Genomic DNA, 23,691 nt, shown 5'->3' on the forward strand with positions numbered 1-23,691 from the left:
GGTGAAGGGTAGAAGCACTTCTGAAACAGCCAAGTTTGTTAAGTATTTGTGTGCCACCATGGTTAAACTATACAACCCATGTCAAAATGGCACTATCCAAAACCAGTGCCAAAACAACTGTGGTGCACCACAGGCCATAGGCCGTAGATGACAGGGGTGAACTGTGGCTGTAGATATTTGTAAGGGCAAATAGATGCCCAACTGTTGAGCAACTAACCATCTAGATGAATCAAGGGGCTAACAACTGTCTCCTCAATGACCATTCAGTGAAAGTTGCTGTGTATCAGCATTCGCTGTGGGTGCCTGGTTCACGAACACATGCTGACTGCTGTTCATTGGCGATGAAGGCTGGAATTTGTCCACCAGTACCGCAGCTAGTCATCCACTTAGTGGTGAAAGGTGGCCTTTTCAGATGAATCAAGTTTTATGTTTCATTGGACAGAAAGCAGACACCCTGCAACAATTGTTAGAAAATTCCATGCCAGAGCAGGGAGAGTTATTGTTTGGGATCTTTTTTTATGACGTTCCCTGGGTGATCTTGTCATTCTGGAAGGCACAGTGGATCAAAACAGTTATGCATCTATCCTTAGGGACCATGTTCACCATTACACGCAGTTTGTTTTTCCTCTGCCAATGCCACCTACCAGCAGGACAATGTAACATGTCACACAGCTTTCAGTGTTCGTGTGCAATTCGAAGAGCATCAGGAAGTGCACCAGGATGGGTTACCGTACTTCCGTGGCCAACAAACACCTAGGATATAAACCCAGTCGAGAGGCTTTTCACACCATTGATCCTCAACCAAAAAACCTAGTGCAGCTGGCCGTGGCACTGGAGTCAGCATGGCTCCAAGTGTCTGTCAATACCTTCCTGAACCTCATTAACTCTCTTCCTCCATGTCTCGTAACAATCTGCATTACAAAGCGTAATTATTCAGGCTTTTGACAGGTGGTCACATTAATGTGACTAGGGAGTGTAGTATGCAGCTGCAAATTCTGCAGTGAATTCTGTATACCATATTTACTGGCATATAAACCCACTTCTTTCCTTCGAAAATAGGCTCGATGCCTCTTATATGCCAGTAGCAGTTTAAAGTAGGTACCAATAAGCTCCATTTATTCAAAATTTGTTTTAGTTTGACCAATTCATTGTTAGCTTCTTTGTGACTTTTGAGCATTCCAGTTCTGTAGAGTTCAGTGGATGCATATGCACTGTCATTAATGGTTTTTATAGTCAAGTAACAGTTATTGTAGTGTATAGCCTGGACATCCACTTCAGTTGTATATGTATTGTGGTTTTAGTCGTACCTATATCGTGCTTTTATTTGCGAACTATGACTGAAAAATGGAACTGCTATACTATATTGCACTTAATCTGCAAGTGACTGCACATACTAAAAAGCATGGAAACAGGCCACAGGAAGGCATTTCGGGCCACCTCCAACTGAGAAAACGATAAGAACTTGATGGAATCAGGAAAATCTTTCAGAAAAAGCACCTCACACTACAGATAATCTGAGAAGTGAAACTGTTAAATGGCCAAAACTTGAAGCAGAACTCAATACTTGGATTTTAGAGAACAGACAAGTGGGAATTTCAGTTTCTACGAAAATGAACATTCATCAGCAAAAGTAGTATACAATAAGAAATGGATCGCCGACTTGACTGGTTCAACATCACGGTGTTAAAGATGTGTGAAGTGGTATCGGCTTTGAATGTGGAACAAGATAAAAATATCAGATAATGCCAGCATAGTATGAAGAACACATTGTTGAATTTCATTGATTTATCATTAATGCAAGGAAAAGAAAAAAGTTAAAACTTTCGCAAATTGGGAACGTGGATGAGACTCCACTAAGTGTTGATGTGCCTTCTAACAGAACTGTGGATTCCAAATGCATAAAAAGCACTATTGCTAAAACTTCAGGGCACAAAAATACTCATTAAACAGTTGTTTTATCCTGCTGCGCTGATAGGACAAAATGTCGCCACTTTTGATTTTTAGAAGAAAGATGCTTCCTAAGGAACAGTTGCCAAAAGGAACACTTTTCCATGTACACAATAAATGCTGGATGGATTGAGCAGAAATGAAGTTGTGAATAGATAACATTTGGTATAGGCAACTGAAGAAGCCTGCCCTGTTAGTATGGGATCAGTTTCATTCTCACAGAACAGAAGACATTAATAATAGCTGAATAAATTGAAGAGTCAGTTAGCTGTAATTAAACTAGTTTATTTCAACCATTAGAGATATGTATCAACAGACCATTTAAGGGACTTACAAAGCGGGAGTGGAACAGATGGATGCAATCTACAGATTCTTAAACTACACCGCCAGGAAGGAGGAAGAGACCTAACATTTCTCAAGTTTGTCAGTGGGTCAAAGCTTCATGGGAGTCTATAAAAACTGGAACAGTTATTAAATCATTTAAGAAGTGCAGAATCAGTAATCCACCGGATGGTATAGAGGTTAATTTATTGTATGAATACTCAGTCAGATATGGTAGCTTCGAATATTTCTTCTTTCAGCTCTCAGGGTGAATTTTGTGGATTTGAAGACAAAAATTGAAAGATGAGCCCTTTGCCATACCTTTATTGCCTAGATATTTGATGTACATGCACACAAGTGTTATAACTGTTTTGCAGTAGATGTATTAAGTGAGAAATATTTTCCTTAAAAAAAGTCTGAAAAAGGAGGTTGACTCTTTTACGTGAGTGTGTCTTATATTCCAGTAAATATGATATTTCATATATTCCACAGAAGATATTGCAAGCCTTGCTACTTTTACAAGAACTATAGCTTTCCACAAGAACTTTCTGATAGTTTGCACTTCCCTTAACCTGGAAATAATTGTCAAACTTACATAAAAATTTCCTCAGATTTACTTTCCAATTTTGTCCATATATTGGCAATGAAATATCCACACTGATGGTATTCATGGGAATGTGCATACTTGTGCTCTGCAGTAGCGCTTAAACAGAGTGCTTTGTTTTAGTGTCACAACTTTGTGTATGACTAGCATTACCTTCGTCACTTTCTAGTCTTCTCCAGCAATAAAACTGGAAGTTGATGGTCCAGTTGGTTCTTGTCCCGAACTTGCTTGCTGGAATTCAGAAATCTACCTAATGTGCCTCACCATCTGTGACCTTTTCATTCTACACAGTACTCAAGATTGAATCCATCCTGCAGACTGTACCTGACCACAAAACCATGTGTATTACTAACCAAATTTAACCATGTCATATGAATGCATAGACACCTGTGGGCAGTTTCAACCTCAATAAAAGCATTCTGGGTATATTTTCACATCATATTGTAAAATATTTAAAAGATTAAAATGTGCCAACTTTCCAGCAGAATAGAAGTGGCATATTCCCATCAGAGCAAAGACTGTATACCCTGAGGTGGGCCATTTTAGTATTTTATAATATGATGCAGGAGTATATCCAGAATGCTTTTAATGAGCCATAATTAAATCAAATGACTAACAACCAGAAAAAAGTAAAACAAATGAAACTTATGGAAAAAATCATTGCTTGATAAAAGAACAAAAAACTCAGCAACAACAGCACCAGGATAAACCAGATGCATCAGAAACAGTTGACCTAAGTCCAGACTTAAATGACAAATTTATTTATTGCTACATACTAGCTGCTGTATTACATGTTTGTAAGCAACATGAATAATCAAAATACAAAAAAAGATATTTTTCTGACACAGGCTGAAAATACTCCCGTCAGTACAATTAATCAAAGAAACTAGAGCCCCAACTTGGGCAAAATTATGTAGTAATTCTCCTCTCCTGCGAATTGCTTTATTATTATTTGGACACCAGACATGAATGTAAACCATTGCTCTAAGTCGGGGACCATTTACATAAAGGAATAGCTACTGTGAAGGAGCCACATTGGGAACATAAAATAAAAGTTTCTTATTTAGCAGTTTTAATGAAATGAGGAGTTCAAAACAATGACAGATACATCTTAGAACACTTGGTCTGGTTGGAAAATTAATCAGGTGACAGTTGTGAGAGTCGAGGGATATGAAAGGAAATCAGTGATTGAAAAGGGAGTGAGGCAGGGTTGTAGCCTACTCCCAACGTTATTCAGTCTCTACTTTGAGCAAGCAGCAAAGGAAACAAAAAAACAAAAAAAAGAGTAAAAATTCAAGTTCAGGAGGAAGAACTAAAAACTTTGAGGTTTGTCAATGACATTGTAGCTCTCTCAGAGACAGCAAAGGACTTGGAAGAGCAGTTAACTGGAGTAGACTTTATCTTGAAAGGTGGATATAAGATGAACATCAACAAAAGCAAAACAACGATAATGGAATGTAGTCAAAATAAATCAGCTGATCCTGAGGGAATTAGATTAGGAAAGGAGACACTTAAAGTAGTAGATGAATTTTGCTATCTGGGCAGCAAAATAACTGACTAAAAGAAGGGATTGGTTGATAGGACACATTCTAAGATATCAAAAGATCATCAGTTTAGTATTGGAGGAAAGTGTGGGGGTATAAATAGTACAGGGAGACCAAAAGATGAATGCTGTAAGCAGATTCAAAAGTAGCAGCAGCAGCAGCAGCTTTATTCATCCGTAGATCTCTTTTTACAAGGATATAGGACATGTGAAAGTATTTAAAAGTTAAGACCAATTTAAAATAAGTTAATTCATATGGACATACATTTACAGACTTCTAGTTAGAGACAATCATTAGATTTACTCCTGGTATACAATACTTTTTTTTTTACAAATAACTTATTAAAAATGTAATGCCACACTGTTCACTCATATCTCACTATCAGTCACTGCACACGCTATACACACACATTGTTTCATAACACTTCACTCACTACACACAAAAACGCACACACACTGGCGATCTCTGGGCCATTTTTCTGTACCACAACTTCCCGTTTGCTGTCCTGAAAAACTAAGTCAGCATCCCTCTGCAATGAGTGAGATGTTGAGCTCAGAATGAGGAAGAGGTATTTGTATTTTGAAATGCATAGCTTGGGGCTAAGTTTTTCTAGAAAAGGAAAAAAAGAAGGGAAAAAACATAGTGTGACGGTGTTACGTGGAATGTTGGATGTTTTATAATCATCATTATTATTATTTATTTGTATAACATTTTTTACCAAACCCCTACCCTGTTTTGTCTAAGAACTCCTTAAATGTACAAAATGTATTGCATAAAAGGTACTTTTTAGCTGCCTTTTTTTTAAAAAAAAGGGTATTTTTGGAATTTCTTTTCTCTCTTTTGGTAATTTATTGTACGGTTTTATTACTTGGTAGAAAATGCTGTTTTGAGTTTCATGTTTATGTTTTTCTTGGCAAATGTAAGTTGAGTCTAGCTCTTGTTCCATGGTCATGGACAGAACTGTTTGTGCAGTAATTACCAATGTTATTTTTGATGTTTACAACTGATTGGTATATGTATTCACATGGAGCAGTTAAAATCCTGTTTTTGAACTGATCTTTACAATGAGTTTGACTACAATTTGTGGTTATGATTCTTATGGCTCTTTTCTGGAGTTTGAAAATTGCATTCATATTTTGTGCATTTGTTCCCCAAAAGAGAAGTGCCATAGCCAAGAATTGAGTGTACATACAGGGTGTTTCAAAAATGACCGGTATATTTGAAACGGCAATAAAAACTAAACGAGCAGCGATATAAATACACCGTTTGTTGCAATATGCTTGGGACAACATTACATTTTCAGGCGGACAAACTTTCGAAATTACAGTAGTTACAATTTTCAACAACAGATGGCGCTGCAAGTGATGTGAAAGATATAGACGACAATGCAGTCTGTGGGTGCGCCATTCTGTACGTCGTCTTTCTGCTGTAAGCGTGTGCTGTTCACAACGTGCAAGTGTGCTGTGGACAACATGGTTTATTCCTTAGAACAGAGGATTTTTCTGGTGTTGGAATTCCACTGCCTAGAACACAGTGTTGTTGCAACAAGACGAAGTTTTCAACGGAGGTTTAATGTAACCAAAGGACCGAAAAGCGATACAATAAAGGATCTGTTGGAAAAATTTCAACGGACTGGGAACGTGACGGATGAACGTGCTGGAAAGGTAGGGCGACCGCGTACGGCAACCACAGAGGGCAACGCGCAGCTAGTGCAGCAGGTGATCCAACAGCGGCCTCGGGTTTCCGTTCGCCGTGTTGCAGCTGCGGTCCAAATGACGCCAACGTCCACGTATCGTCTCATGCGCCAGAGTTTACACCTCTATCCATACAAAATTCAAACGCGGCAACCCCTCAGCGCCGCTACCATTGCTGCACGAGAGACATTCGCTAACGATATAGTGCACAGGATTGATGACGGCGATGTGCATGTGGGCAGCATTTGGTTTACTGACGAAGCTTATTTTTACCTGGACGGCTTCGTCAATAAACAGAACTGGCGCATATGGGGAACCGAAAAGCCCCATGTTGCAGTCCCATCGTCCCTGCATCCTCAAAAAGTACTGGTCTGGGCCGCCATGTCTTCCAAAGGAATCATTGGCCCATTTTTCAGATCCGAAACGATTACTGCATCACGCTATCTGGACATTCTTCGTGAATTTGTGGCGGTACAAACTGCCTTAGACGACACTGCGAACACCTCGTGCTTTATGCAAGATGGTGCCCGGCCACATCGCACGGCCGACATCTTTAATTTCCTGAATGAATATTTCAATGATCGTGTGATTGCTTTGGGCTATTCGAAACATACAGGAGGCAGCGTGGATTGGCCTCCCTATTCGCCAGACATGAACCCCTGTGACTTCTTTCTGTGGGGACACTTGAAAGACCAGGTGTACCGCCAGAATCCAGAAACAATTGAACAGCTGAAGCAGTACATCTCATCTGCATGTGAAGCCATTCCGCCAGACACGTTGTCAAAGGTTTCGGGTAATTTCATTCAGAGACTACGCCATATTATTGCTACGCATGGTGGATATGTGGAAAATATCGTACTATAGAGGTTCCCAGACCGCAGCGCCATCTGTTGTTGAAAATTGTAACTACCGTAATTTCGAAAGTTTGTCTGCCTGAAAATGTACTGTTGTCCCAAGCATATTGCAACAAACGGTGTATTTCTATCGCTGCTTGTTTAGTTTTTATTGCCGTTTCAAATATACTGGTCATTTTTGAAACACCCTGTATGAATAGTATGTTACAGAAGAATGCTGAAGATTAGATGGGTAGATCACATAACTAATGAGGAAGTACTGAATAGGATTGGGGAGAAGAGAAGTTTGTTGCACAACTTGACTAGAAGAAGGGATCGGTTGGTAGGACATGTTCTGAGGCATCAAGGGATCACCAATTTAGTATTGGAGGGCAGCGTGGAGGGTAAAAATCGTAGAGGGAGACCAAGAGATGAATACACTAATCAGATTCAGAAGGATGTAGGTTGCAGTAGGTACTGGGAGATGAAGACGCTTGCACAGGATAGAGTAGCATGGAGGGCTGCATCAAACCAGTCTCAGGACTGCAGACAACAACAACAACAACAACAACAACAACAACATGAATAGTATGTAACTAAAAGACACTGCATGTTACACACTGGTGGTAGATTCTAAGGGCATAACATGTTGATGACATATTCTGGTTGCAAGTACCACTGTGTGTTCAGACCACTACTATGGAGAATTGATATTCATTCCTAGAAATTTTGCATTTTTACACAGTCTATAGAGGTGCCATCTACATTTAATTTAACATTGTCATTTTTCCTCTTCAAACTGAAGTTCATGGCATTAGTTTTCTTTATATTCAGTGTCACTTTATTGCTTATTGACCAGTCATAAACTTCCTTGAGAGCTTCATTTGCTTTCTCTGCAAGGAACTTCTTGTTTTCTCAATTACTATAATATTGCTATCATCAGCGAAGAGGATTTCTCCACCATGAGTAACACTACTGGTAAAGCCATTGATTTAGATCAGTAATAGTATTGGTCCTAATATGCTACCTTGTGGAACCCCTAAATTAATTTATTTTGGTTCTGATAAGTGTTTTACTAAATGTTTGGATCTATTTGAAGTATGTGTTATCTCTACTCTTTGCACCCTACCTGCTAGGTGTGATCGAAACCAGTCATTAGCTACCCCTCTTATTCTTAATGCTTCTAATTTATGTAACAGACTCTTGTGGTCAACTGTATCAAAGGCCTTGGAAAGATCCAAAAATATGTCTGTGACACACTCATCTTTGTCAAGAGCATCTAGTACAATCTTTGTGAATTCTACTTTCAAGTAATTCATTAACCTGTCTTTAATAATTGCTTCTATTATGTTTGAGAATGGTGGCAGCAGGGAAATGGACAGTAATTTTCTATGTCTTTTGCATTACCTTTCTTAAGGAAAGGTACAACTCTTGCCTGTTTTAACTGATATGGAAATGTCCCTGATGTGAAGGATTCATTTATTGTATTTGTTAGGGGTGTGAACCCCAACTCTTTTGTGGCTGTATGTACTTTACTAATGTTCTTTGATCTGGGTGTGAGATTGTCATGGGATACAGTGAAAATGAAAGCTGTTCCTTCAGAGTATGGGCAGATAGCATTTCTGACTTGCCAGTGTCGATTAGAGAACTTGCAAATCTAGACTCACCAAGTCATTAATGTACCTGACCACCTGGTGTCTTTATATTGTATGCATCTGTTGATTATCAAAGCAAGTCAGTAATAGTAGTAGTAGTAGTTTTGTTCTGTTCATCTGTGCATCACTTCTGCGAGAATAGTGGACATGTCATAGTATTATACTTTAAAGAATAAGAAGAAACATAATTAATGTATACAGATATATACATGCGTAAAATTTAATTTTCATACAAAGAAGTTGTTTAATAATGTAAAAAGCTAGTGCTACTCTGGTAATTCACTTATTAATATTGATCTCCACACATTCTACAAACACACTCTTGGCTGGCTACAGGACCATGGCAGTGATGGTTGTTTTCTATTTTGTGAACTAGAGCTGAAAGTTTGTCAGCATCCCTCCATAGTGAATAATATGTTGAGCTCATTAAGGGATAGGATGTTAGTACAACACATTGCAGAGCTTTAGAGTAAGGCTTCCAGAAAAGAAAAGAAAACAAAGCTAAGTGTGAAGGTGTGGTGTGAAATGACAGTGAAATTTTATCATTACTGTTATTATTATTATTATTATTATTGTTGTTATTATTTACTTTATCTTACATTTTAGGCCAAAACACCTGCTCCTAATACCTCACTGTATAGAATATGAAATGGAATAGGTACTGTTTAATTGCCTTGGGTATTTTATTGAAGAATTTTATATCTTGGTACGAAATAGTGTTTTAGGTTGTGTATCTGTTTTTCTTGTAATTTCTTTCTAGATCTTGATCTGTAGTCATGAACCGAGCTGTTTGAACAGTAATTATCACTGTTATTTTTGGTTTTTGCAACTGACTTCGTGTCATCAAAACCCCAGATTTTGAACAGATCTGTACAATGAGCTGGACTAATACTTTTGGTTATTATTCTTATGAAACATTTCCGTTGTTTGGAGGTTATTATTCTTATGAAACTTTTCTGTAGTTTGGAAACTGTGTTCATATTTTATGCATTTGTTTCCCAGGAAAAAATGAGATAGCTAAGAACTGTGTACACAAATGAATAGTGTTTAACTAAAAGACAAACATTGTGGGATATGAGTGCATAACATGCTGATACATTCTCTTTGCCAGTGTCTTCATGTGTTCATTTGATATCAGTTAACAATCAGTATTCATCCGTAAAGACTATGTATTTGTTATACTGTCTATAGAGGTATCTTTAATTTAACATGTATCTTCCCTCTTCAAACTTAAATGAATGCCATTGTTTTCTTTATATTCAGTGTAGCTATATTGTATTTTGATTAATTGTGAAATTCGTTGTTTTGTCACTGATTGTAATATTACTGTCATCAGCAAAGAGGTTGTTTTTTCCCATTACTAACATGCACTTGAATCACACTTCCTTAAGCATTTTGCAGAAAGGTGTGACCTGTTCAGCAGATTTCACTTTCAGTAGGCTTTCAGCACAACTAAAAAAATCGAGAAATAAAGTATTCAAATCCAAGATGAAAGGTTTCCTTGTGGCACACTATTGGTAGGTGGCCTAGGTTCTGTTGGTGGTTATGTCAGGTGGATAGAGGGGGAGAAAGGTGGGAGACACTGAGGTGGATGGGTTGGGTGGCTTGCAGTTCAGAGGAAGATAGCCAGTTTGTCAGCTAGGAATGCTGGAGGCAGTTTGGCAGGCACTTGGATTAGCCATGAGACACACAGTTGTTGGGCCATTGGGGAGTGGCACATGTGGAAGATTACACAGGAAGCGAATTGGAAAGGGGAGACAGGAGGGAGGAGGAGGAGACTGTTGGGTGGAGGGTATAGGGACTGTGGGTTACCGCAGATTGAAGCCAGGAAAATTTTGGAAGCAAAAGATATGTTGCAAGGGTAACTACCATCTGCATAGTTGAGAAAAGATAGTGGTGAAGTCAAAGCTCTAGATGGATCGGGATTTGGAATTGAGCATGTCGTGCTCAGCTGCATGTTGTCCCACCAGGTGATCAACTTTCTTCTTGAATGACTTTTTCACTCTACAGCGGAGTGTGCACTGATAAGAAACTTCCTGGCAGATTAAAACTGTGTGCCGGACTGAGACTCGAACTCGGGACCTTTGCCTTTCACGGGAAAGTGCTCTACCCACTGAGCTACCCAAGCACGACTCACGCCCCATCCTCACAGCTTTCATTCCTCCAGTACCTCGTCTCCTACCTTCCAAACTTCACAGAAGCTCTCCTGCGAACCTTGCAGAACTAGCACTCCTGGAAGAAAGTATATTTGGGAGACATGGCTTAGCCACAGCCTCGGGGATGTTTCTAGAATGAAGCTTCTGTGAAGTTTGGAAGGTAGGAGACAAGGTACTGGCAGAATTAAAGCTGTGAGGACGGGGCTTGAGTCGTGCTTGGGTAGCTCAGTTGGTAGAGCACTTGCCCGCGATAGGCAAAGGTCCCGAGTTAAAGTCTCGGTCTGGCACACAGTTTTAATCTTCCAGGAAGTTTCATATCAGCGCACCGCTGTAGAGTGAAAATTTCATTCTAGAAACATCCCCCAGGCTGTGGCTAAGCCATGTCTCCGCAATATCCTTTCTTCCAGGAGTACTAGTTCTGCAAGGTTCGCAGGAGAGCTTCTGTGAAGTTTGGAAGGTAGGAGACGAGGTACTGGCGGAATTAAAGCTGTAAGGATGGGCATGAGTCGTGCTTGGCTAGCTCACTTGGTAGAGCACTTTCCCGCAAAAGGCAAAGGTCCCGAGTTTGGGTCTCGGTCCCGCACACAGTATCAATCTGCCAGGAAGTTTCAACTTTCTTCTTGGCAACAGTTTGGCAGTAGTCATTCATCCTAATGGACAGCTGGCTGAGCAGTGTTGACTGTAGAGTTGGTATCTGACAAGGCTGCTTTCACAGGTGGCCCCAACTCTGTTGGGGTAGGATAAGCCTGTGACAGGACTTGCGTAGGAAATGCTGGGTGAGTGGATGGGGTAGTCTTGCACCTGGGTAGCATGGAAAATACCTATGTTTATGATCTAGGCAATGGGGGTATTGCCTGTCTGTGAAGATGTATGCGAGACCTTCAGGGTACTCGGCAAGGGAGTTCTCATGCTCATCCATGGGTCACTAGGCTGTATGGGAGGCATTTTTTTATGTGGGAGGGATGACAGCTGTTGAAATACAGATACTGTTGGTGGTTAGCAGGTTTAATGTGGAACGAGATGTGAATGTAGCCATCAGAGAGGTGGAGATCAATGTCTAGGATGGTGTCATGTTGGGTTGAGGAGGACTGGCTGGAGCATATGGGAGAAAAGATGTTAAGATCATGAAGGACAATGGTTAGAGTCTTGGCTATGAGTCCAGATCATGGAGATATCATCAGTAAACCTGAATCAGACAGGGGATGGGAGTTTCGGGAGGCTATGAAGGCTTCCTTTGGGTGGCCCATGAATGAGTTGGCATAGAGAAGTGCCATGCAGATGCCCTTGGCTGTGCCGCTGATTTGTCCTTTGATCTTTCCCCCAAAGGAAAAGTAGTTCAGAGTCAGAATATAATTGGTAACCTGTGTATGAAATGAGGTGGAGGATTTGTAGTCTGGTGGACATTGGGAGAGGTAGTGTTGAATAGTGGCAAGGCCGTAGGCATGAGAGATGTTGGTGTATAGGGAGGTGGCATCAATAGTGATGACAAGGGATCTAGAAGGTAGGAGGGGTGAGGATGGTGGAGAATCGGTGAAGGAAACAGTATCTTTGATGTGTGAGGCTAGGTTTCATTGGCTGGAGATATTGACGAAGAAGTGCAGAAATTCTTTCAGGGGGAGAACAATAGCCAGTGACAATGGACTTGGGAGGGAGGAGAGGGGGAGGGCATTCTGGGAAAGGCCTATGAATTTCATTAGGGAGTGGAGGTTATGTTGAATGTTTGGGATGAGAGAACTACAGCGGAGCTTGTAGGTGGAGTCAGTTGGTGGAAGCCTTTTGTCAGATAGTCACTGTGACTCATCACAACAGTGGTGGAGCCTTTGTCTGTGGGGAGGATGAGTAGGTCAGGATCTGTTTACAGATAGTGTATGTCTGACTGCTGGAAGGTTACGTTCTTATGAAACAGACCTGGAGAAGGGTGGTGAGGCCAAGTTGGAGGTAAGGAATTCCTGGAAGGTGATCATGGGATGGTGGGGTACCAGGGACAGCCTTGGGAGGGGGGGGGGGGGGTCAGTTACAATTGGATGGTGGTATGAAGAGGTTTAGTGTTGGGATCAAGTTCGCTTTGAAGGAAATGGGGGCAAAGAAGTGTTCCCATTTCAGCGAGCAGGAGAAGGGGAGTATGACTTTGACAAGTCCAGCATGGATAAACTTGGATGTGGGGTTGAAGTTGGATTGGACTGAAACTTCTGTGTGAAAGGAGTTTTTGGTGGAAAGGTTAACAACTGTGTTTTGGGTTTGCTTGAGCTCTGCATGTTGAGTGTTGGAGGGAGTTTAGGAGGCTGTGATAAATTGAAAAGGTCAGCCAATCAGTGTCTGGATGATAGGAGGGGTTGATGACGGGGTTCACTGTGAGGAGGATGGGTGTTGACGTATAGTGGTGCCCCATAGTGGCAGTAGGACAATTTATGGAAGTGGTATCCAGAAAGCTCCACAAGGTGTTGTAGTGCAAGGGTTCCAGTTTTGGAGATATGGTGTATGTATGAAAGCTGCCCAGAAAGTAAGTGTACTGTGACCATAACGGGCACTGGTTTTTTGAAGACTAGCAATACTGTGCAGTAGGGGAGGTGGGGGAATCCCCTGACTAGTGTGTGCATCATAGGAACTCTGTAGTACATAAACGCATGTTGCAGTATCCTGATGTGTGAAAGATGTTGATGAGAGATCCCACCAAGGGTGAGCTCCATGCTGTGATCCACTTACTATTTGCAGAAGGAAGAACACATGCTGAATTTTTTTACAAATCTAAATGGTGTATGGCAAAGGTACTGTGAACAGAATGGGTGTGTTTAAGTGGTGTAGGGAGTTTAGTGGAAGCAGAACAGAAGTTCATGATGATGATCAGAGAAGTGGAAGACCTCCCATTTGGCCTGATGATTTGTGCAAAAAATCAAGGAAACTGTTCGTGAAGACTGCGATCGACAGTGGATGAAATTTTTATGATGATTCCACAACTCTCTAGAACTTTCTTATTAGAGACACTCACAGAAATACAGGGAAGCTGGAAACGGTGCCCAAGATGGGTCCCAAAACAGCTGAAAGAGCAGCACAAGAAGAAGCGTGTCAGTAGTGCCTGCAAGTTTCTTGAATGAGATTAATTGGAAGGTGAGGATTTCCTGAGTTGTGTTGTGCCTGGAGATGAAATGTGGGTGGTACATTGTATGCCTGTGACAAAAAGACAGTTGTCACAGTGGCATCACACCAATTCCTCATCTGCCAGAAAGTTCAAAACCACTATTTCAGGCAAAAAAATTATAGTCTCAGTGTTTTGGGACTGAAAAGGCGTCATTTGGGTCAAATTTTTACCTTGGGGGGAGGGAGGGGGGAGACCATCAATGCACAATGATATTATGAGATCCTGAAAAACCTCAAAAGGAGGAGAATGCTGAAAAGAGGAGAGTGCTTGCTGCATGACAACACCTGCCCTTACACAGCCTTGCCCATCAATGCGCTCTTGGACTCGTTTGGTTGGGATGTTTTGAACCATCTCTCATATTCCCCTTATTTGACGCCTTAAGATTATCATCTTTTCACCTCCCTGGAGGCACACACGAGTGGTATTAAATTTTCATTCAGTGAGAAGGTTCAGAAACAGGTTCTGAAATGGAGGAAGGAGCTGACAGGAGAGTTCTTCGAGGAGGGTGTAAAGAAACTTATGACTTAGCTCACCACATGAATGGGATGGCGATTATGTCGAAAAATAGACTGAGTGTACGAACAATGTGCTGTACTTTTTTCAAGTACCCTTCTTCCAAAAGATATAAAAATCTACAATGCTTACTTCTGAACATGCCTTTTGTAAAGATTTCACAGTAGTAGTATCCTGAAGAGGTGGTAGATATCGTTCTGGGATGCCTGTGCCATGGAGAAGTGTTTCTGCAGTACCAGGTTTGTGAGGGATAGGGACTGTCAGAATCTGAAAATGCAAAGGCTGTTGTGAAAGGAGGGGTGGGAGCCAGAGAAGGCGATTTCTATGGTTAGCCATTAGGTAGTATTTCATGTCTTGAACAGCTTTTTAAGGAACAGGGTGTGGGACTGTGTTTTAGCTAGGGAGAGGGATACTTTTGTGAACTGGTGCAGATAGATGAAGAAGAGTTCCATTGGGGTAGGAATGGTGTTGGTAAATGGTGTGGGAAATGGATGAGTGAAAGCATTAGATTGTTATAAGGGGAACTGGACAGCAGAACATGATTTGGGAAGTGAGAATGATGTACAAAATTGTGCTGAGGGCAATAGGATAATTTGGTGACGTGAGCATATTTGATCATATGTAAGTTATAGTCATGTAATCATGTAACTAACCACTACATTTCATCTCTAAATCAACCCACCCCACCTCACAGATTTCCCCCAGCTGAATTTTATGTCTTTCCTGCTTTCCCGCACATGATGACAACTTATGCATGATTAAATATTGTCTCACAAAAGTATCCTATTGCCCCAAGCACAATTTCTTCCATTCTTTTCACTTCCCAAACTCACATTGTGCTATCCAGGTCTGCTTATGACAACATAATACTTTCGCTTGTCCATTTCGTGCATCATTTCCCATTTGCCAACACTGTACCTACCACAACGAAGCCCTGCTCCCAGAAAAGTATCCTTTTCCCTGGCTAAAACCCAGTCTTATAATGATAAAATCCCCTTCTCTGAAACCCACCTTTCACAATGACCTTCACGTTTTCAGATTCCCCAGTCCCAGTCTCTACAAACTTGGTACTGCGGAAACACTTCTCCATGATACAGGGATCCTAGAAACGCCTCTACTTCCTCTGCAAGATCTGTTACTATTCAATGCATACTATGTTGGGGTTGCCACAGATTCTGGAAATCAGGGAATTTTGAACACATCAGGGAAATTTGAAAAAAAAGAGAAAGAAAGAAACAAGCCACTGACAAAATCTCGTTTTTATTTCAGTAGATGAAATAGTTTGTTTACTCAACTGCCGTGTGTCATTGCTGGCTGGGTGCAGCTGAGTACATGTGCCACTTCCCTACTCCCTCATTCTTACTGCTTCTACCCTTCCTAGCACTTCCCTCAGCTTTCACTCAGTGCTGCCTCCACTTCTTGTCGCTAGCCTAGCAGCTGCCAACATGGGGCAGGGAGGCCAGAGGAGTGGTTTGTTTGAATCTGATTCTCAGAGACTGTAGATGCAGCAGCTGGAGACAGCGGTCACATGTGCGTGAGTTGTGTCTGAGTGATTTTGAAAATGTGTGTGTGCTCTCATTTTCTGTCAAAAGCTCTGGCTGAAAATTTAGTTGTGAGAGTATGATTGTCTTTTCTACATGCATGTCTGTGGCTCAGCAATAATCTTTACAGTGAGTTGCTACCTATCTTCATTATTATTGATTCTCAGAGTATTTGAACAAGTTATCTGTTGCTTGAATTGATCAGCGTCGTCTCATTTCATTGACATGATGTCTGTGGCTCGTGAATAGTTGGCCATGTGAGTGGATTTCCTTGACAGGCCAAAACCTCAGGCCATTTCTGTGGGTATCTGTAATGGATTGGTCCTGCTGATCTGAAGCCATTTGGTTCCCACTAATGTGCAGGCCCTGCCCATCAGATCTAGTCTCACCGGTCTGCTTGCAGGTGTAATGCAACCGATTTTCATGGTTCATCCGTGGACCCAGGACTGCAGTTCTCCTCAGCAGGCCAGAGGCCATAGGCAATGATTTCAGGAATTGTGACTGTCTCACCTCAAGTACATTGTACAGTGTGGTGTTTTCAGACATTTTATTTGTTCTAGTACATTTTGGCACATCCAAAGCAGTATATATGTTAGATAGTAGGGACGATAAGAAGAAGAAAATTGTGTCAGTCGTTAGTGGTTTCTGTGCCATGTACTCACACATTTCTCAAAAGAAAAATCACGCAATACCTGTAAAATAATAGATATAACACAGTGGGTAATTGCCAACAATAACAAACATAGTAGAACCAACATTTTTTTGGCAGTCACCTACAGTGTTGGTTTACACAATTCTTCCCCGCCTTATACACTTGTTTCAAGAGGCCTCCTTTTTTCTGAGGTTATTTCTGAAATCAGTGAAGGTATTTTAAGTCTGTCTTGCAATTCCAAGGAAGCATATATTTTTGTCACCAAATGTGTTTCGTTTTATTGAAATAAAATAACATCAGTGGTCTTAACAAAACACATATACCATTTGGCTTGCATTCTCCGCCTAAAAACAGTTCATTACCAAATATGTTGATGTTAGTACTTAAGATTTTTGCTCACATTAGGAAAAGCCATCTGCTTGCAAGTTTTTTCTGCATATTCCCTTGTTTGCACTATTGTTTCTTGTACCATAGTTGCAAAGACAGATTGTCAACTTACGTCTTAACTTACCGTTGAGATCTCAATATTTTTTCTGGGAAAAATGCAAACTTGTCTGGAAATCAGGGATTTATCAGGGAATTTCACTTGCGGAAACTTGTGGCAACCCTGTGAATACACCACATCTCTGAAATTGGAACCCTTGTACCCCAACACATTGAAGAGCATCCCAGATACCACTTCAATAATTTGTCCTCCTCTAACCATGGGCACCACTATCCATCGACACCCATCTTCCTCACAGTTAACCCCATCATCACACTTCATAGGGGCCAGACCCTGACTATCTGACCTTTCCAGTTTACCACAGCCTCCAAACCTCCCTCCTAACAATCAACAAATCCCAAAAACCCATGCAAACCCAAAGCACAGTTGTTAACATTTCCACCAAAAACATCAGTCACACAGAAGTTTGTCCTAGCCAAAGGCCTCACCTTCAGCTCCACACCTAATTTAACCATGTTGGGCCTATCAAAGACTACTACCTCCCACCGCCTTTCTGCCTAACCATCACATGGTCGCCTCACTGTCTTTCCCCAGGTCCCTTCCTAAGAACATGAACCTTTCAGCAGAAGAAAGGACAGCCATACACAACCCTAAAACAGATCTTCAGCTAATCACCCTCCCTGCAGACAAAGGGTCCACCATGCTCATAATCATTCACAGTGGGTACCTGTCAGGAGACCTCCACCAGCTGTCTGACTCCACCATCTGCAAGCTCTGCTATAGTTATCCCATCCCAGAAGTCCAACATAATCATCAGTCCTAGGCCCTTCCCAGATCCACAACCACCACCTCTCTCTACTAAAATCCATAGGCTCTTCACAGACCCTCTCCCCTGAGTCCATCTCCCTCCTCCCCCTAATGACACCCCATACACCCTCCTTCTACTTTCTGCAATCCACAATCACTATTGTGCTCCCACTGAAAGAATTTCAGCTCTTTTTGGCCAGTACCTCCAACTAATTACCCGAAACGTGACCTCCCACATCAAATATACTAACCACTTCCTTCACGACTCTCCACCATCCCCAGCTCTCTACGTCCTGGATCCCTACTCATAACTGTTGATGCCATCTCCCTATACATCAACATTCCTCATGCCCATGGCATTGCCACTATTGAACACTAACTTCAGACACCAAACCCACCACCACATTCCTTATCCACCTTACCAGCTATGTTCCGATTCACAACTACTTTTCCTTTGAATGGAAGGTATATGAACAAATCTGTGGCATGACCATGGGCACTTGCATTGCACCTTTCTATGCAAACTTGTTTATGGACTGTCTTGAGGAAACCACCTCAGTCTTCCAAAACTCCCAACCCCGAGTCTGATTCAGGTTCATTGATGATATCTTCGTGAATTGCACTCAGGAGGAAGACAGCCTATTCTCATTGTTTCACAATGTCAACATCTTCTCTGCCATCCATTTCAACTGGTTCTGCTCAATCCATCATGCCACCTCCCTGGATGTTTACCTCCACCTCTCTGAGGCCTCTGTTCACTCTTCTGTCTACATTAAACCCACTAACCACCAACATTACATAGATTTCAGCACCTGTCATCCCTTCCACACCAAAAAAATCACTCCCATGCAGCCTAGCCACCTGTGGATGTGGTGTCTGCAGTGACAAGAACACCCTTGCACCATATGCTGAAGGTATCACATGTACCTTCAAAGACAGGCACTCCTCCCTAGTCCAAAAACATATTTTCCGAGCCTTTTTCCTCACATACACCCAGTCCTCCATTCACCCCCAAGAATCAGCTACGAAGGAGCATCACCCGACATTACTTCTAACTGCAACGACTGAACCATATCTGTCATCAGAGCATTGGTTATTTCTCAGTATGCCCTGAAATGAGGGACACCCTACCTAAGATTCCTCCCATCCCTCCTCAAGTGGTGTTCCATCACCCACCCAACCTCCACAACATTCTAGTCCATCCAAATATCACTCCCACCCCCAACCTTTGCCACAGGGATCATATCCCTGTTGCAGTCCAAGCCACCCATCCAGCACTTCCTATTGGAATTTGGTCACAAGTTTATCCCTATGAGTCAGGGCCACCTCTGAAGGCAACCTTGTCATATATCAACTCTGCTGCAAACACAGCACAGCTTTTTGTTTCAGTATGACTACCAACCAGCTGTTCGTCTGAATGAATGGCCACCACCAAACTGTTGTTAAGAACAAAATTAACCACCTGCTGGCACATCATGCAGCTGAGCATGTCATGCTCAAATTCAGTGACTGCTTCACCACCCGGGCTATCCAGATCTTTCCCTCCACCACCAGCTTCTTTGAGCTATATTGATGGGAATTATCCTTGGAACACATCCTTTGCTCCTGTAATCATCCTGGTCTCAATCTTTGATAACCCACTGTCCCCACCCAAAAGTCTCCCCCCCCCCTCCCCCCCAATCATCATGTCAGCCTCTCTCCAGTTCACATCTCCACATCACTTTAAGTGTGCCCCCACTCCACACCAGCCCAACAATTGTGCATCACATGCCTAGCGTCTGTAATTGCCACTTTCCCTTTAGCATTCCTAGCCAGCAAAGTGGCTGCCCCCCCCCCCCCCCCTGAACCTCTAGCCACCCATCCCCAATCCGTCTCCTTGCTGCCCTCCTCTTGCTGCCTCTACCCACACCAATCTGACACAACCTTAATCATAACCTAGTGCACCTGCCAAAATGTAGCATTGGCATTATTCATCCATGTGTGTATGTGAGGGTGGGTGTGCACGTGCATTGCCTGCTTGCCAACCAACAACTCAACACTTCTCATTTTCAGTGAGTAGTCTTGTGTAAACTATGTACTGTCTCGTCTCATGCTATGTATGGTCACACAGAATCTGATATAACACTAATGGGAAAGTCATTGATGTACATCAGGAAAAGCATTGATCCTAAATGTGCCATTCCAAAGAACTCTGTGTTAATGATTTTGATTCTGGTAAAATTTTCACTAAAAGTGTTGCCACATTTGAAGGTTGTCATCTTTACTCTTTTTAGACTATCTGTCAGGTGTGATCAGAGCCTGTCATTAGCTTCATCTCTTATTCCTAACAATTATAGCTTATTTAGTAGAATCTTATGGTCAAGAGTATCAATAGCCTTAAACAAATCTAAGAATATACCTGCGACACACTGACCCTTGTCATGAATGTCTACTGCCTCTTCAGGACCTAAACTGCGATTTACTTAGTAGGATGTGTGTATTCAATTTATTTGATAATCTGTCATTCATAGTGGATTCCATTATTTTTGATAATGTTGACAGCAAGGCAATGAACTGGAGAATAACTTAAGTAAATCAGCCAGCAAAGATTGCCTGTTGCTGAAGATGCAGGCAGACATCTCCAATGACTATTTGGCAGTAGTCTAAGCAGATTAGTGATGAACTACCTACATTAGACAATCATCCTGTGTGTGCAGCCATTTCTAGTTGTTCCTTCTTCCTTTTACTGTACCTTTCATGACTACAGCTTAAGTAAAGTTTGTGGCATTTTTGTGAATTTTCCATCAGTAGTCAGTGCTATTACTGGCCATTCAGATAGCTTACTCTTTATCATGTTGGACAACAAAACACTTTTAGGGTTATACCTCAGGTGAAGCAGAGGGCTATGCTTTAATTATTCACTAGATGGTTCTGATATCCTACAGGATCTGGTGTTCCTAGTATCAGCTTACATTAAAGCATTTGGTGTGGGATAAGGAAAACAGAAGTAGTTGTGACTCTCTGCAGATCTGGAAAGTTGTGGGAGTGTATTGGTAGCGATGGAGTGTTGATCCCACTGGTGGATGTGGAATTTATGGCTACCTTGCAGAAGACAGACATCACAGTTGCAACATAGAGTGTATGTGAAAATAATTGCTCTTTTTTTTCAGAACATGTGCAATTTTGTCCATTAAGTGATATTTAACTGTTGTTCCTTGTAACAGTACATTAAGCACAAAACCTTAATGCAGTGTGCAACTATATTGTCACTAGGTAAGGGAACGAGGGAAAGAAGTTCGTACAGCATACAAGGGAATACGGTCAAAATGGCGAGATAGTCAGCCTCGTGACAGTTCCAGCAGTCATGAAGGAGTTGAGTATACAGAAGAAAGTAATGGTAAACCCCGTTCAGCACCGACATCACCAATTAACAAAAGACGCCAGACAGTGCCAGGTTCCAAAGTTAAAGCCACTGTGTCCTATAGAAGAGAAAGTAACTTGCAGAGGAAGAGGCCTCCAAGTGGAAACAGGTAAAAAGAATTGCGTTTGCACTTTTTACTGTGTTTCTGCAGAAATGTTCATTAAATTGTGTAGATCAAATATTTTTCACTAAATTATCAATAATGCTAATTATCTTCTTCTGCTACAGTACTGTAGATCAGCATGTGATGTTAACCTTTTAACTGTCATTTTTTCCCTAATTTATCATACTTTTTAAGTCCTCCGATCAGTTCAGAATGTAATAAAATAAGTATAAAAAAACATTAAACTTCCTGGCAGATTAAAACTGTGTGCCCGACCGAGACTCGAACTCGGGACCTTTGCCTTTCGCGGGCAAGTGCTCTACCATCTGAGCTACCGAAGCACAACTCACGCCCGGCCTCACAGCTTTACTTCTGCCAGTATCTCGTCTCCTACCTTCCAAACTTTACAGAAGCTCTCCTGCGAATCTTGCAGAACTAGCACTCCTGAAAGAAAGGATATTGCGGAGACATGGCTTAGCCACAGCCTGGGGGATGTTTGCAGAATGAGATTTTCACTCTGCAGCGGAGTGTGCGCTGATATGAAACTTCCTGGCAGATTAAAACTGTGTGCCCGACCGAGACTCGAACTCGGGACCTTTGCCTTTCGCGGGCAAGTGCTCTACCATCTGAGCTACCGAAGCACGACTCACGCCCGACCTCACAGCTTTAGTTCTGCCAGTATCTCGTCTCCTACCTTCCAAACTTTACAGAAGCTCTTCTGCGAACCTTGCAGAACTAGCACTCCTGAAAGAAAGGATATTGCGGAGACATGGCTTAGCCACAGCCTGGGGGATGTTTCCAGAATGAGATTTTCACTCTGCAGCGGAGTGTGCGCTGATATGAAACTTCCTGGCAGTTTAAAACTGTGGCTAAGCCATGTCTCCGCAATATCCTTTCTTTCAGGAGTGCTAGTTCTGCAAGGTTCACAGGAGAGCTTCTGTAAAGTTTGGAAGGTAGGAGACGAGATACTGGCAGAAGTAAAGCTGTGAGGCCGGGCGTGAGTCGTGCTTCGGTAGCTCAGATGGTAGAGCACTTGCCTGCGAAAGGCAAAGGTCCCGAGTTCGAGTCTCGGTCAGGCACACAGTTTTAATCTGCCAGGAAGTTTCATATCACCGCACACTCCGCTGCAGAGTGAAAATCTCATTCTGGAAACATCCCCCAGGCTGTGGCTAAGCCATGTCTCCGCAATATCCTTTCTTTCAGGAGTGCTAGTTCTGCAAGGTTCGCAGGAGAGCTTCTGTAAAGTTTGGAAGGTAGGAGACGAGATACTGGCAGAAGTAAAGCTGTGAGGCCGGGTGTGAGTCGTGCTTCGGTAGCTCAGATGGTAGAGCACTTGCCCGCGAAAGGCAAAGGTCCCGAGTTCGAGTCTCGGTCGGGCACACAGTTTTAATCTGCCAGGAAGTTTCATATCAGCGCACACTCCGCTGCAGAGTGAAAATCTCATTCTATAAAAAAAACATTGTAATTAAAAATATGCATATTTTCATCAGTATCCAAATGAGGATCATAGTGAGTACTGTTTATTGTTACCTTTTTTTTTTTTTTGAGTGCCAGAGAGTGAAACCATCAATGTGCAGACCATCATTACGTATGCAGTGTTGCTTAATAGCATTTTACTTGCAAACAGCATTTTCTTTGCTTTCTTGTGGCTGTACATTCCATCAAGTGTGTCGTTGTGGAAGTTCTGATGAGTGGAGCAGCTATTCATTATGTTGCTGTAACTCCCATTGTTGCCAGTGTCTCGATGTAAGTTTTGTGAACAAATTATGGTATTTTGTGCTGCCAGCTAAACCTGAGGGAGACACCACATACATCCAGGCTATGTCTTTCTCCAGTTCCACTGCTGTTTTATTCATGAATGTTGCGTACTTTATGACACCAGTTTTGTGCATGAATGTAGGGGACTTCTGTTATTTACCCTTACGGAGATTTAGAGGACATAATGTATTGAAAGGTCAACAGTTTGTCACCTGAAGATGTGACTATAATGTCATGAAAAGTTGTGGTTAATAAATCAATTTCAAGCAGCTGTTTTGGCTTTCATAATTTGAAAATATTTTGAAGGTTTAGATTTTTCAGCTGGGAAATTATCTTTGGTACTGCTGAAGTGTCAAGTGACATAACTGAAACTGTCATGGGCAAATTTTCCAGGTGAGAGACCCCAGATGACACTCTGTTGTAAATCTGACAGGAAGTTTCAAATCAAGACACCACCCTACACAGCAGAGTGAAAATACATTCTGCAAACAATCCCACAGGCCTTAGCTAAACTACTTCTCTGCAATATTCTTTCTTTCTGGACTGCTAGTCCTACGAGGCATGCAGGACAACTTTTGTCAA

General features: G+C 41.9%; 1 protein-coding gene across 4 annotated transcripts in view; it reads left to right on the forward strand.

Annotated features, from left to right (window-relative positions):
• Positions 1-23,691, forward strand: part of LOC126259806 (DENN domain-containing protein 1A-like) — a 289,351-nt gene that overhangs the window by 200,124 nt on the left and 65,536 nt on the right. For all 4 annotated transcript variants that reach the window (XM_049956834.1, XM_049956836.1, XM_049956835.1 and 1 more), the window contains one exon: positions 21,101-21,357. In XM_049956834.1, the coding sequence (XP_049812791.1) occupies positions 21,101-21,357 (257 nt within the window). The remainder of the gene's footprint in view (positions 1-21,100; positions 21,358-23,691) is intronic.

This window comes from Schistocerca nitens, chromosome 5 (assembly GCF_023898315.1).
Source record: "Schistocerca nitens isolate TAMUIC-IGC-003100 chromosome 5, iqSchNite1.1, whole genome shotgun sequence".
NCBI classification, from domain to species: domain Eukaryota; kingdom Metazoa; phylum Arthropoda; class Insecta; order Orthoptera; family Acrididae; genus Schistocerca; species Schistocerca nitens.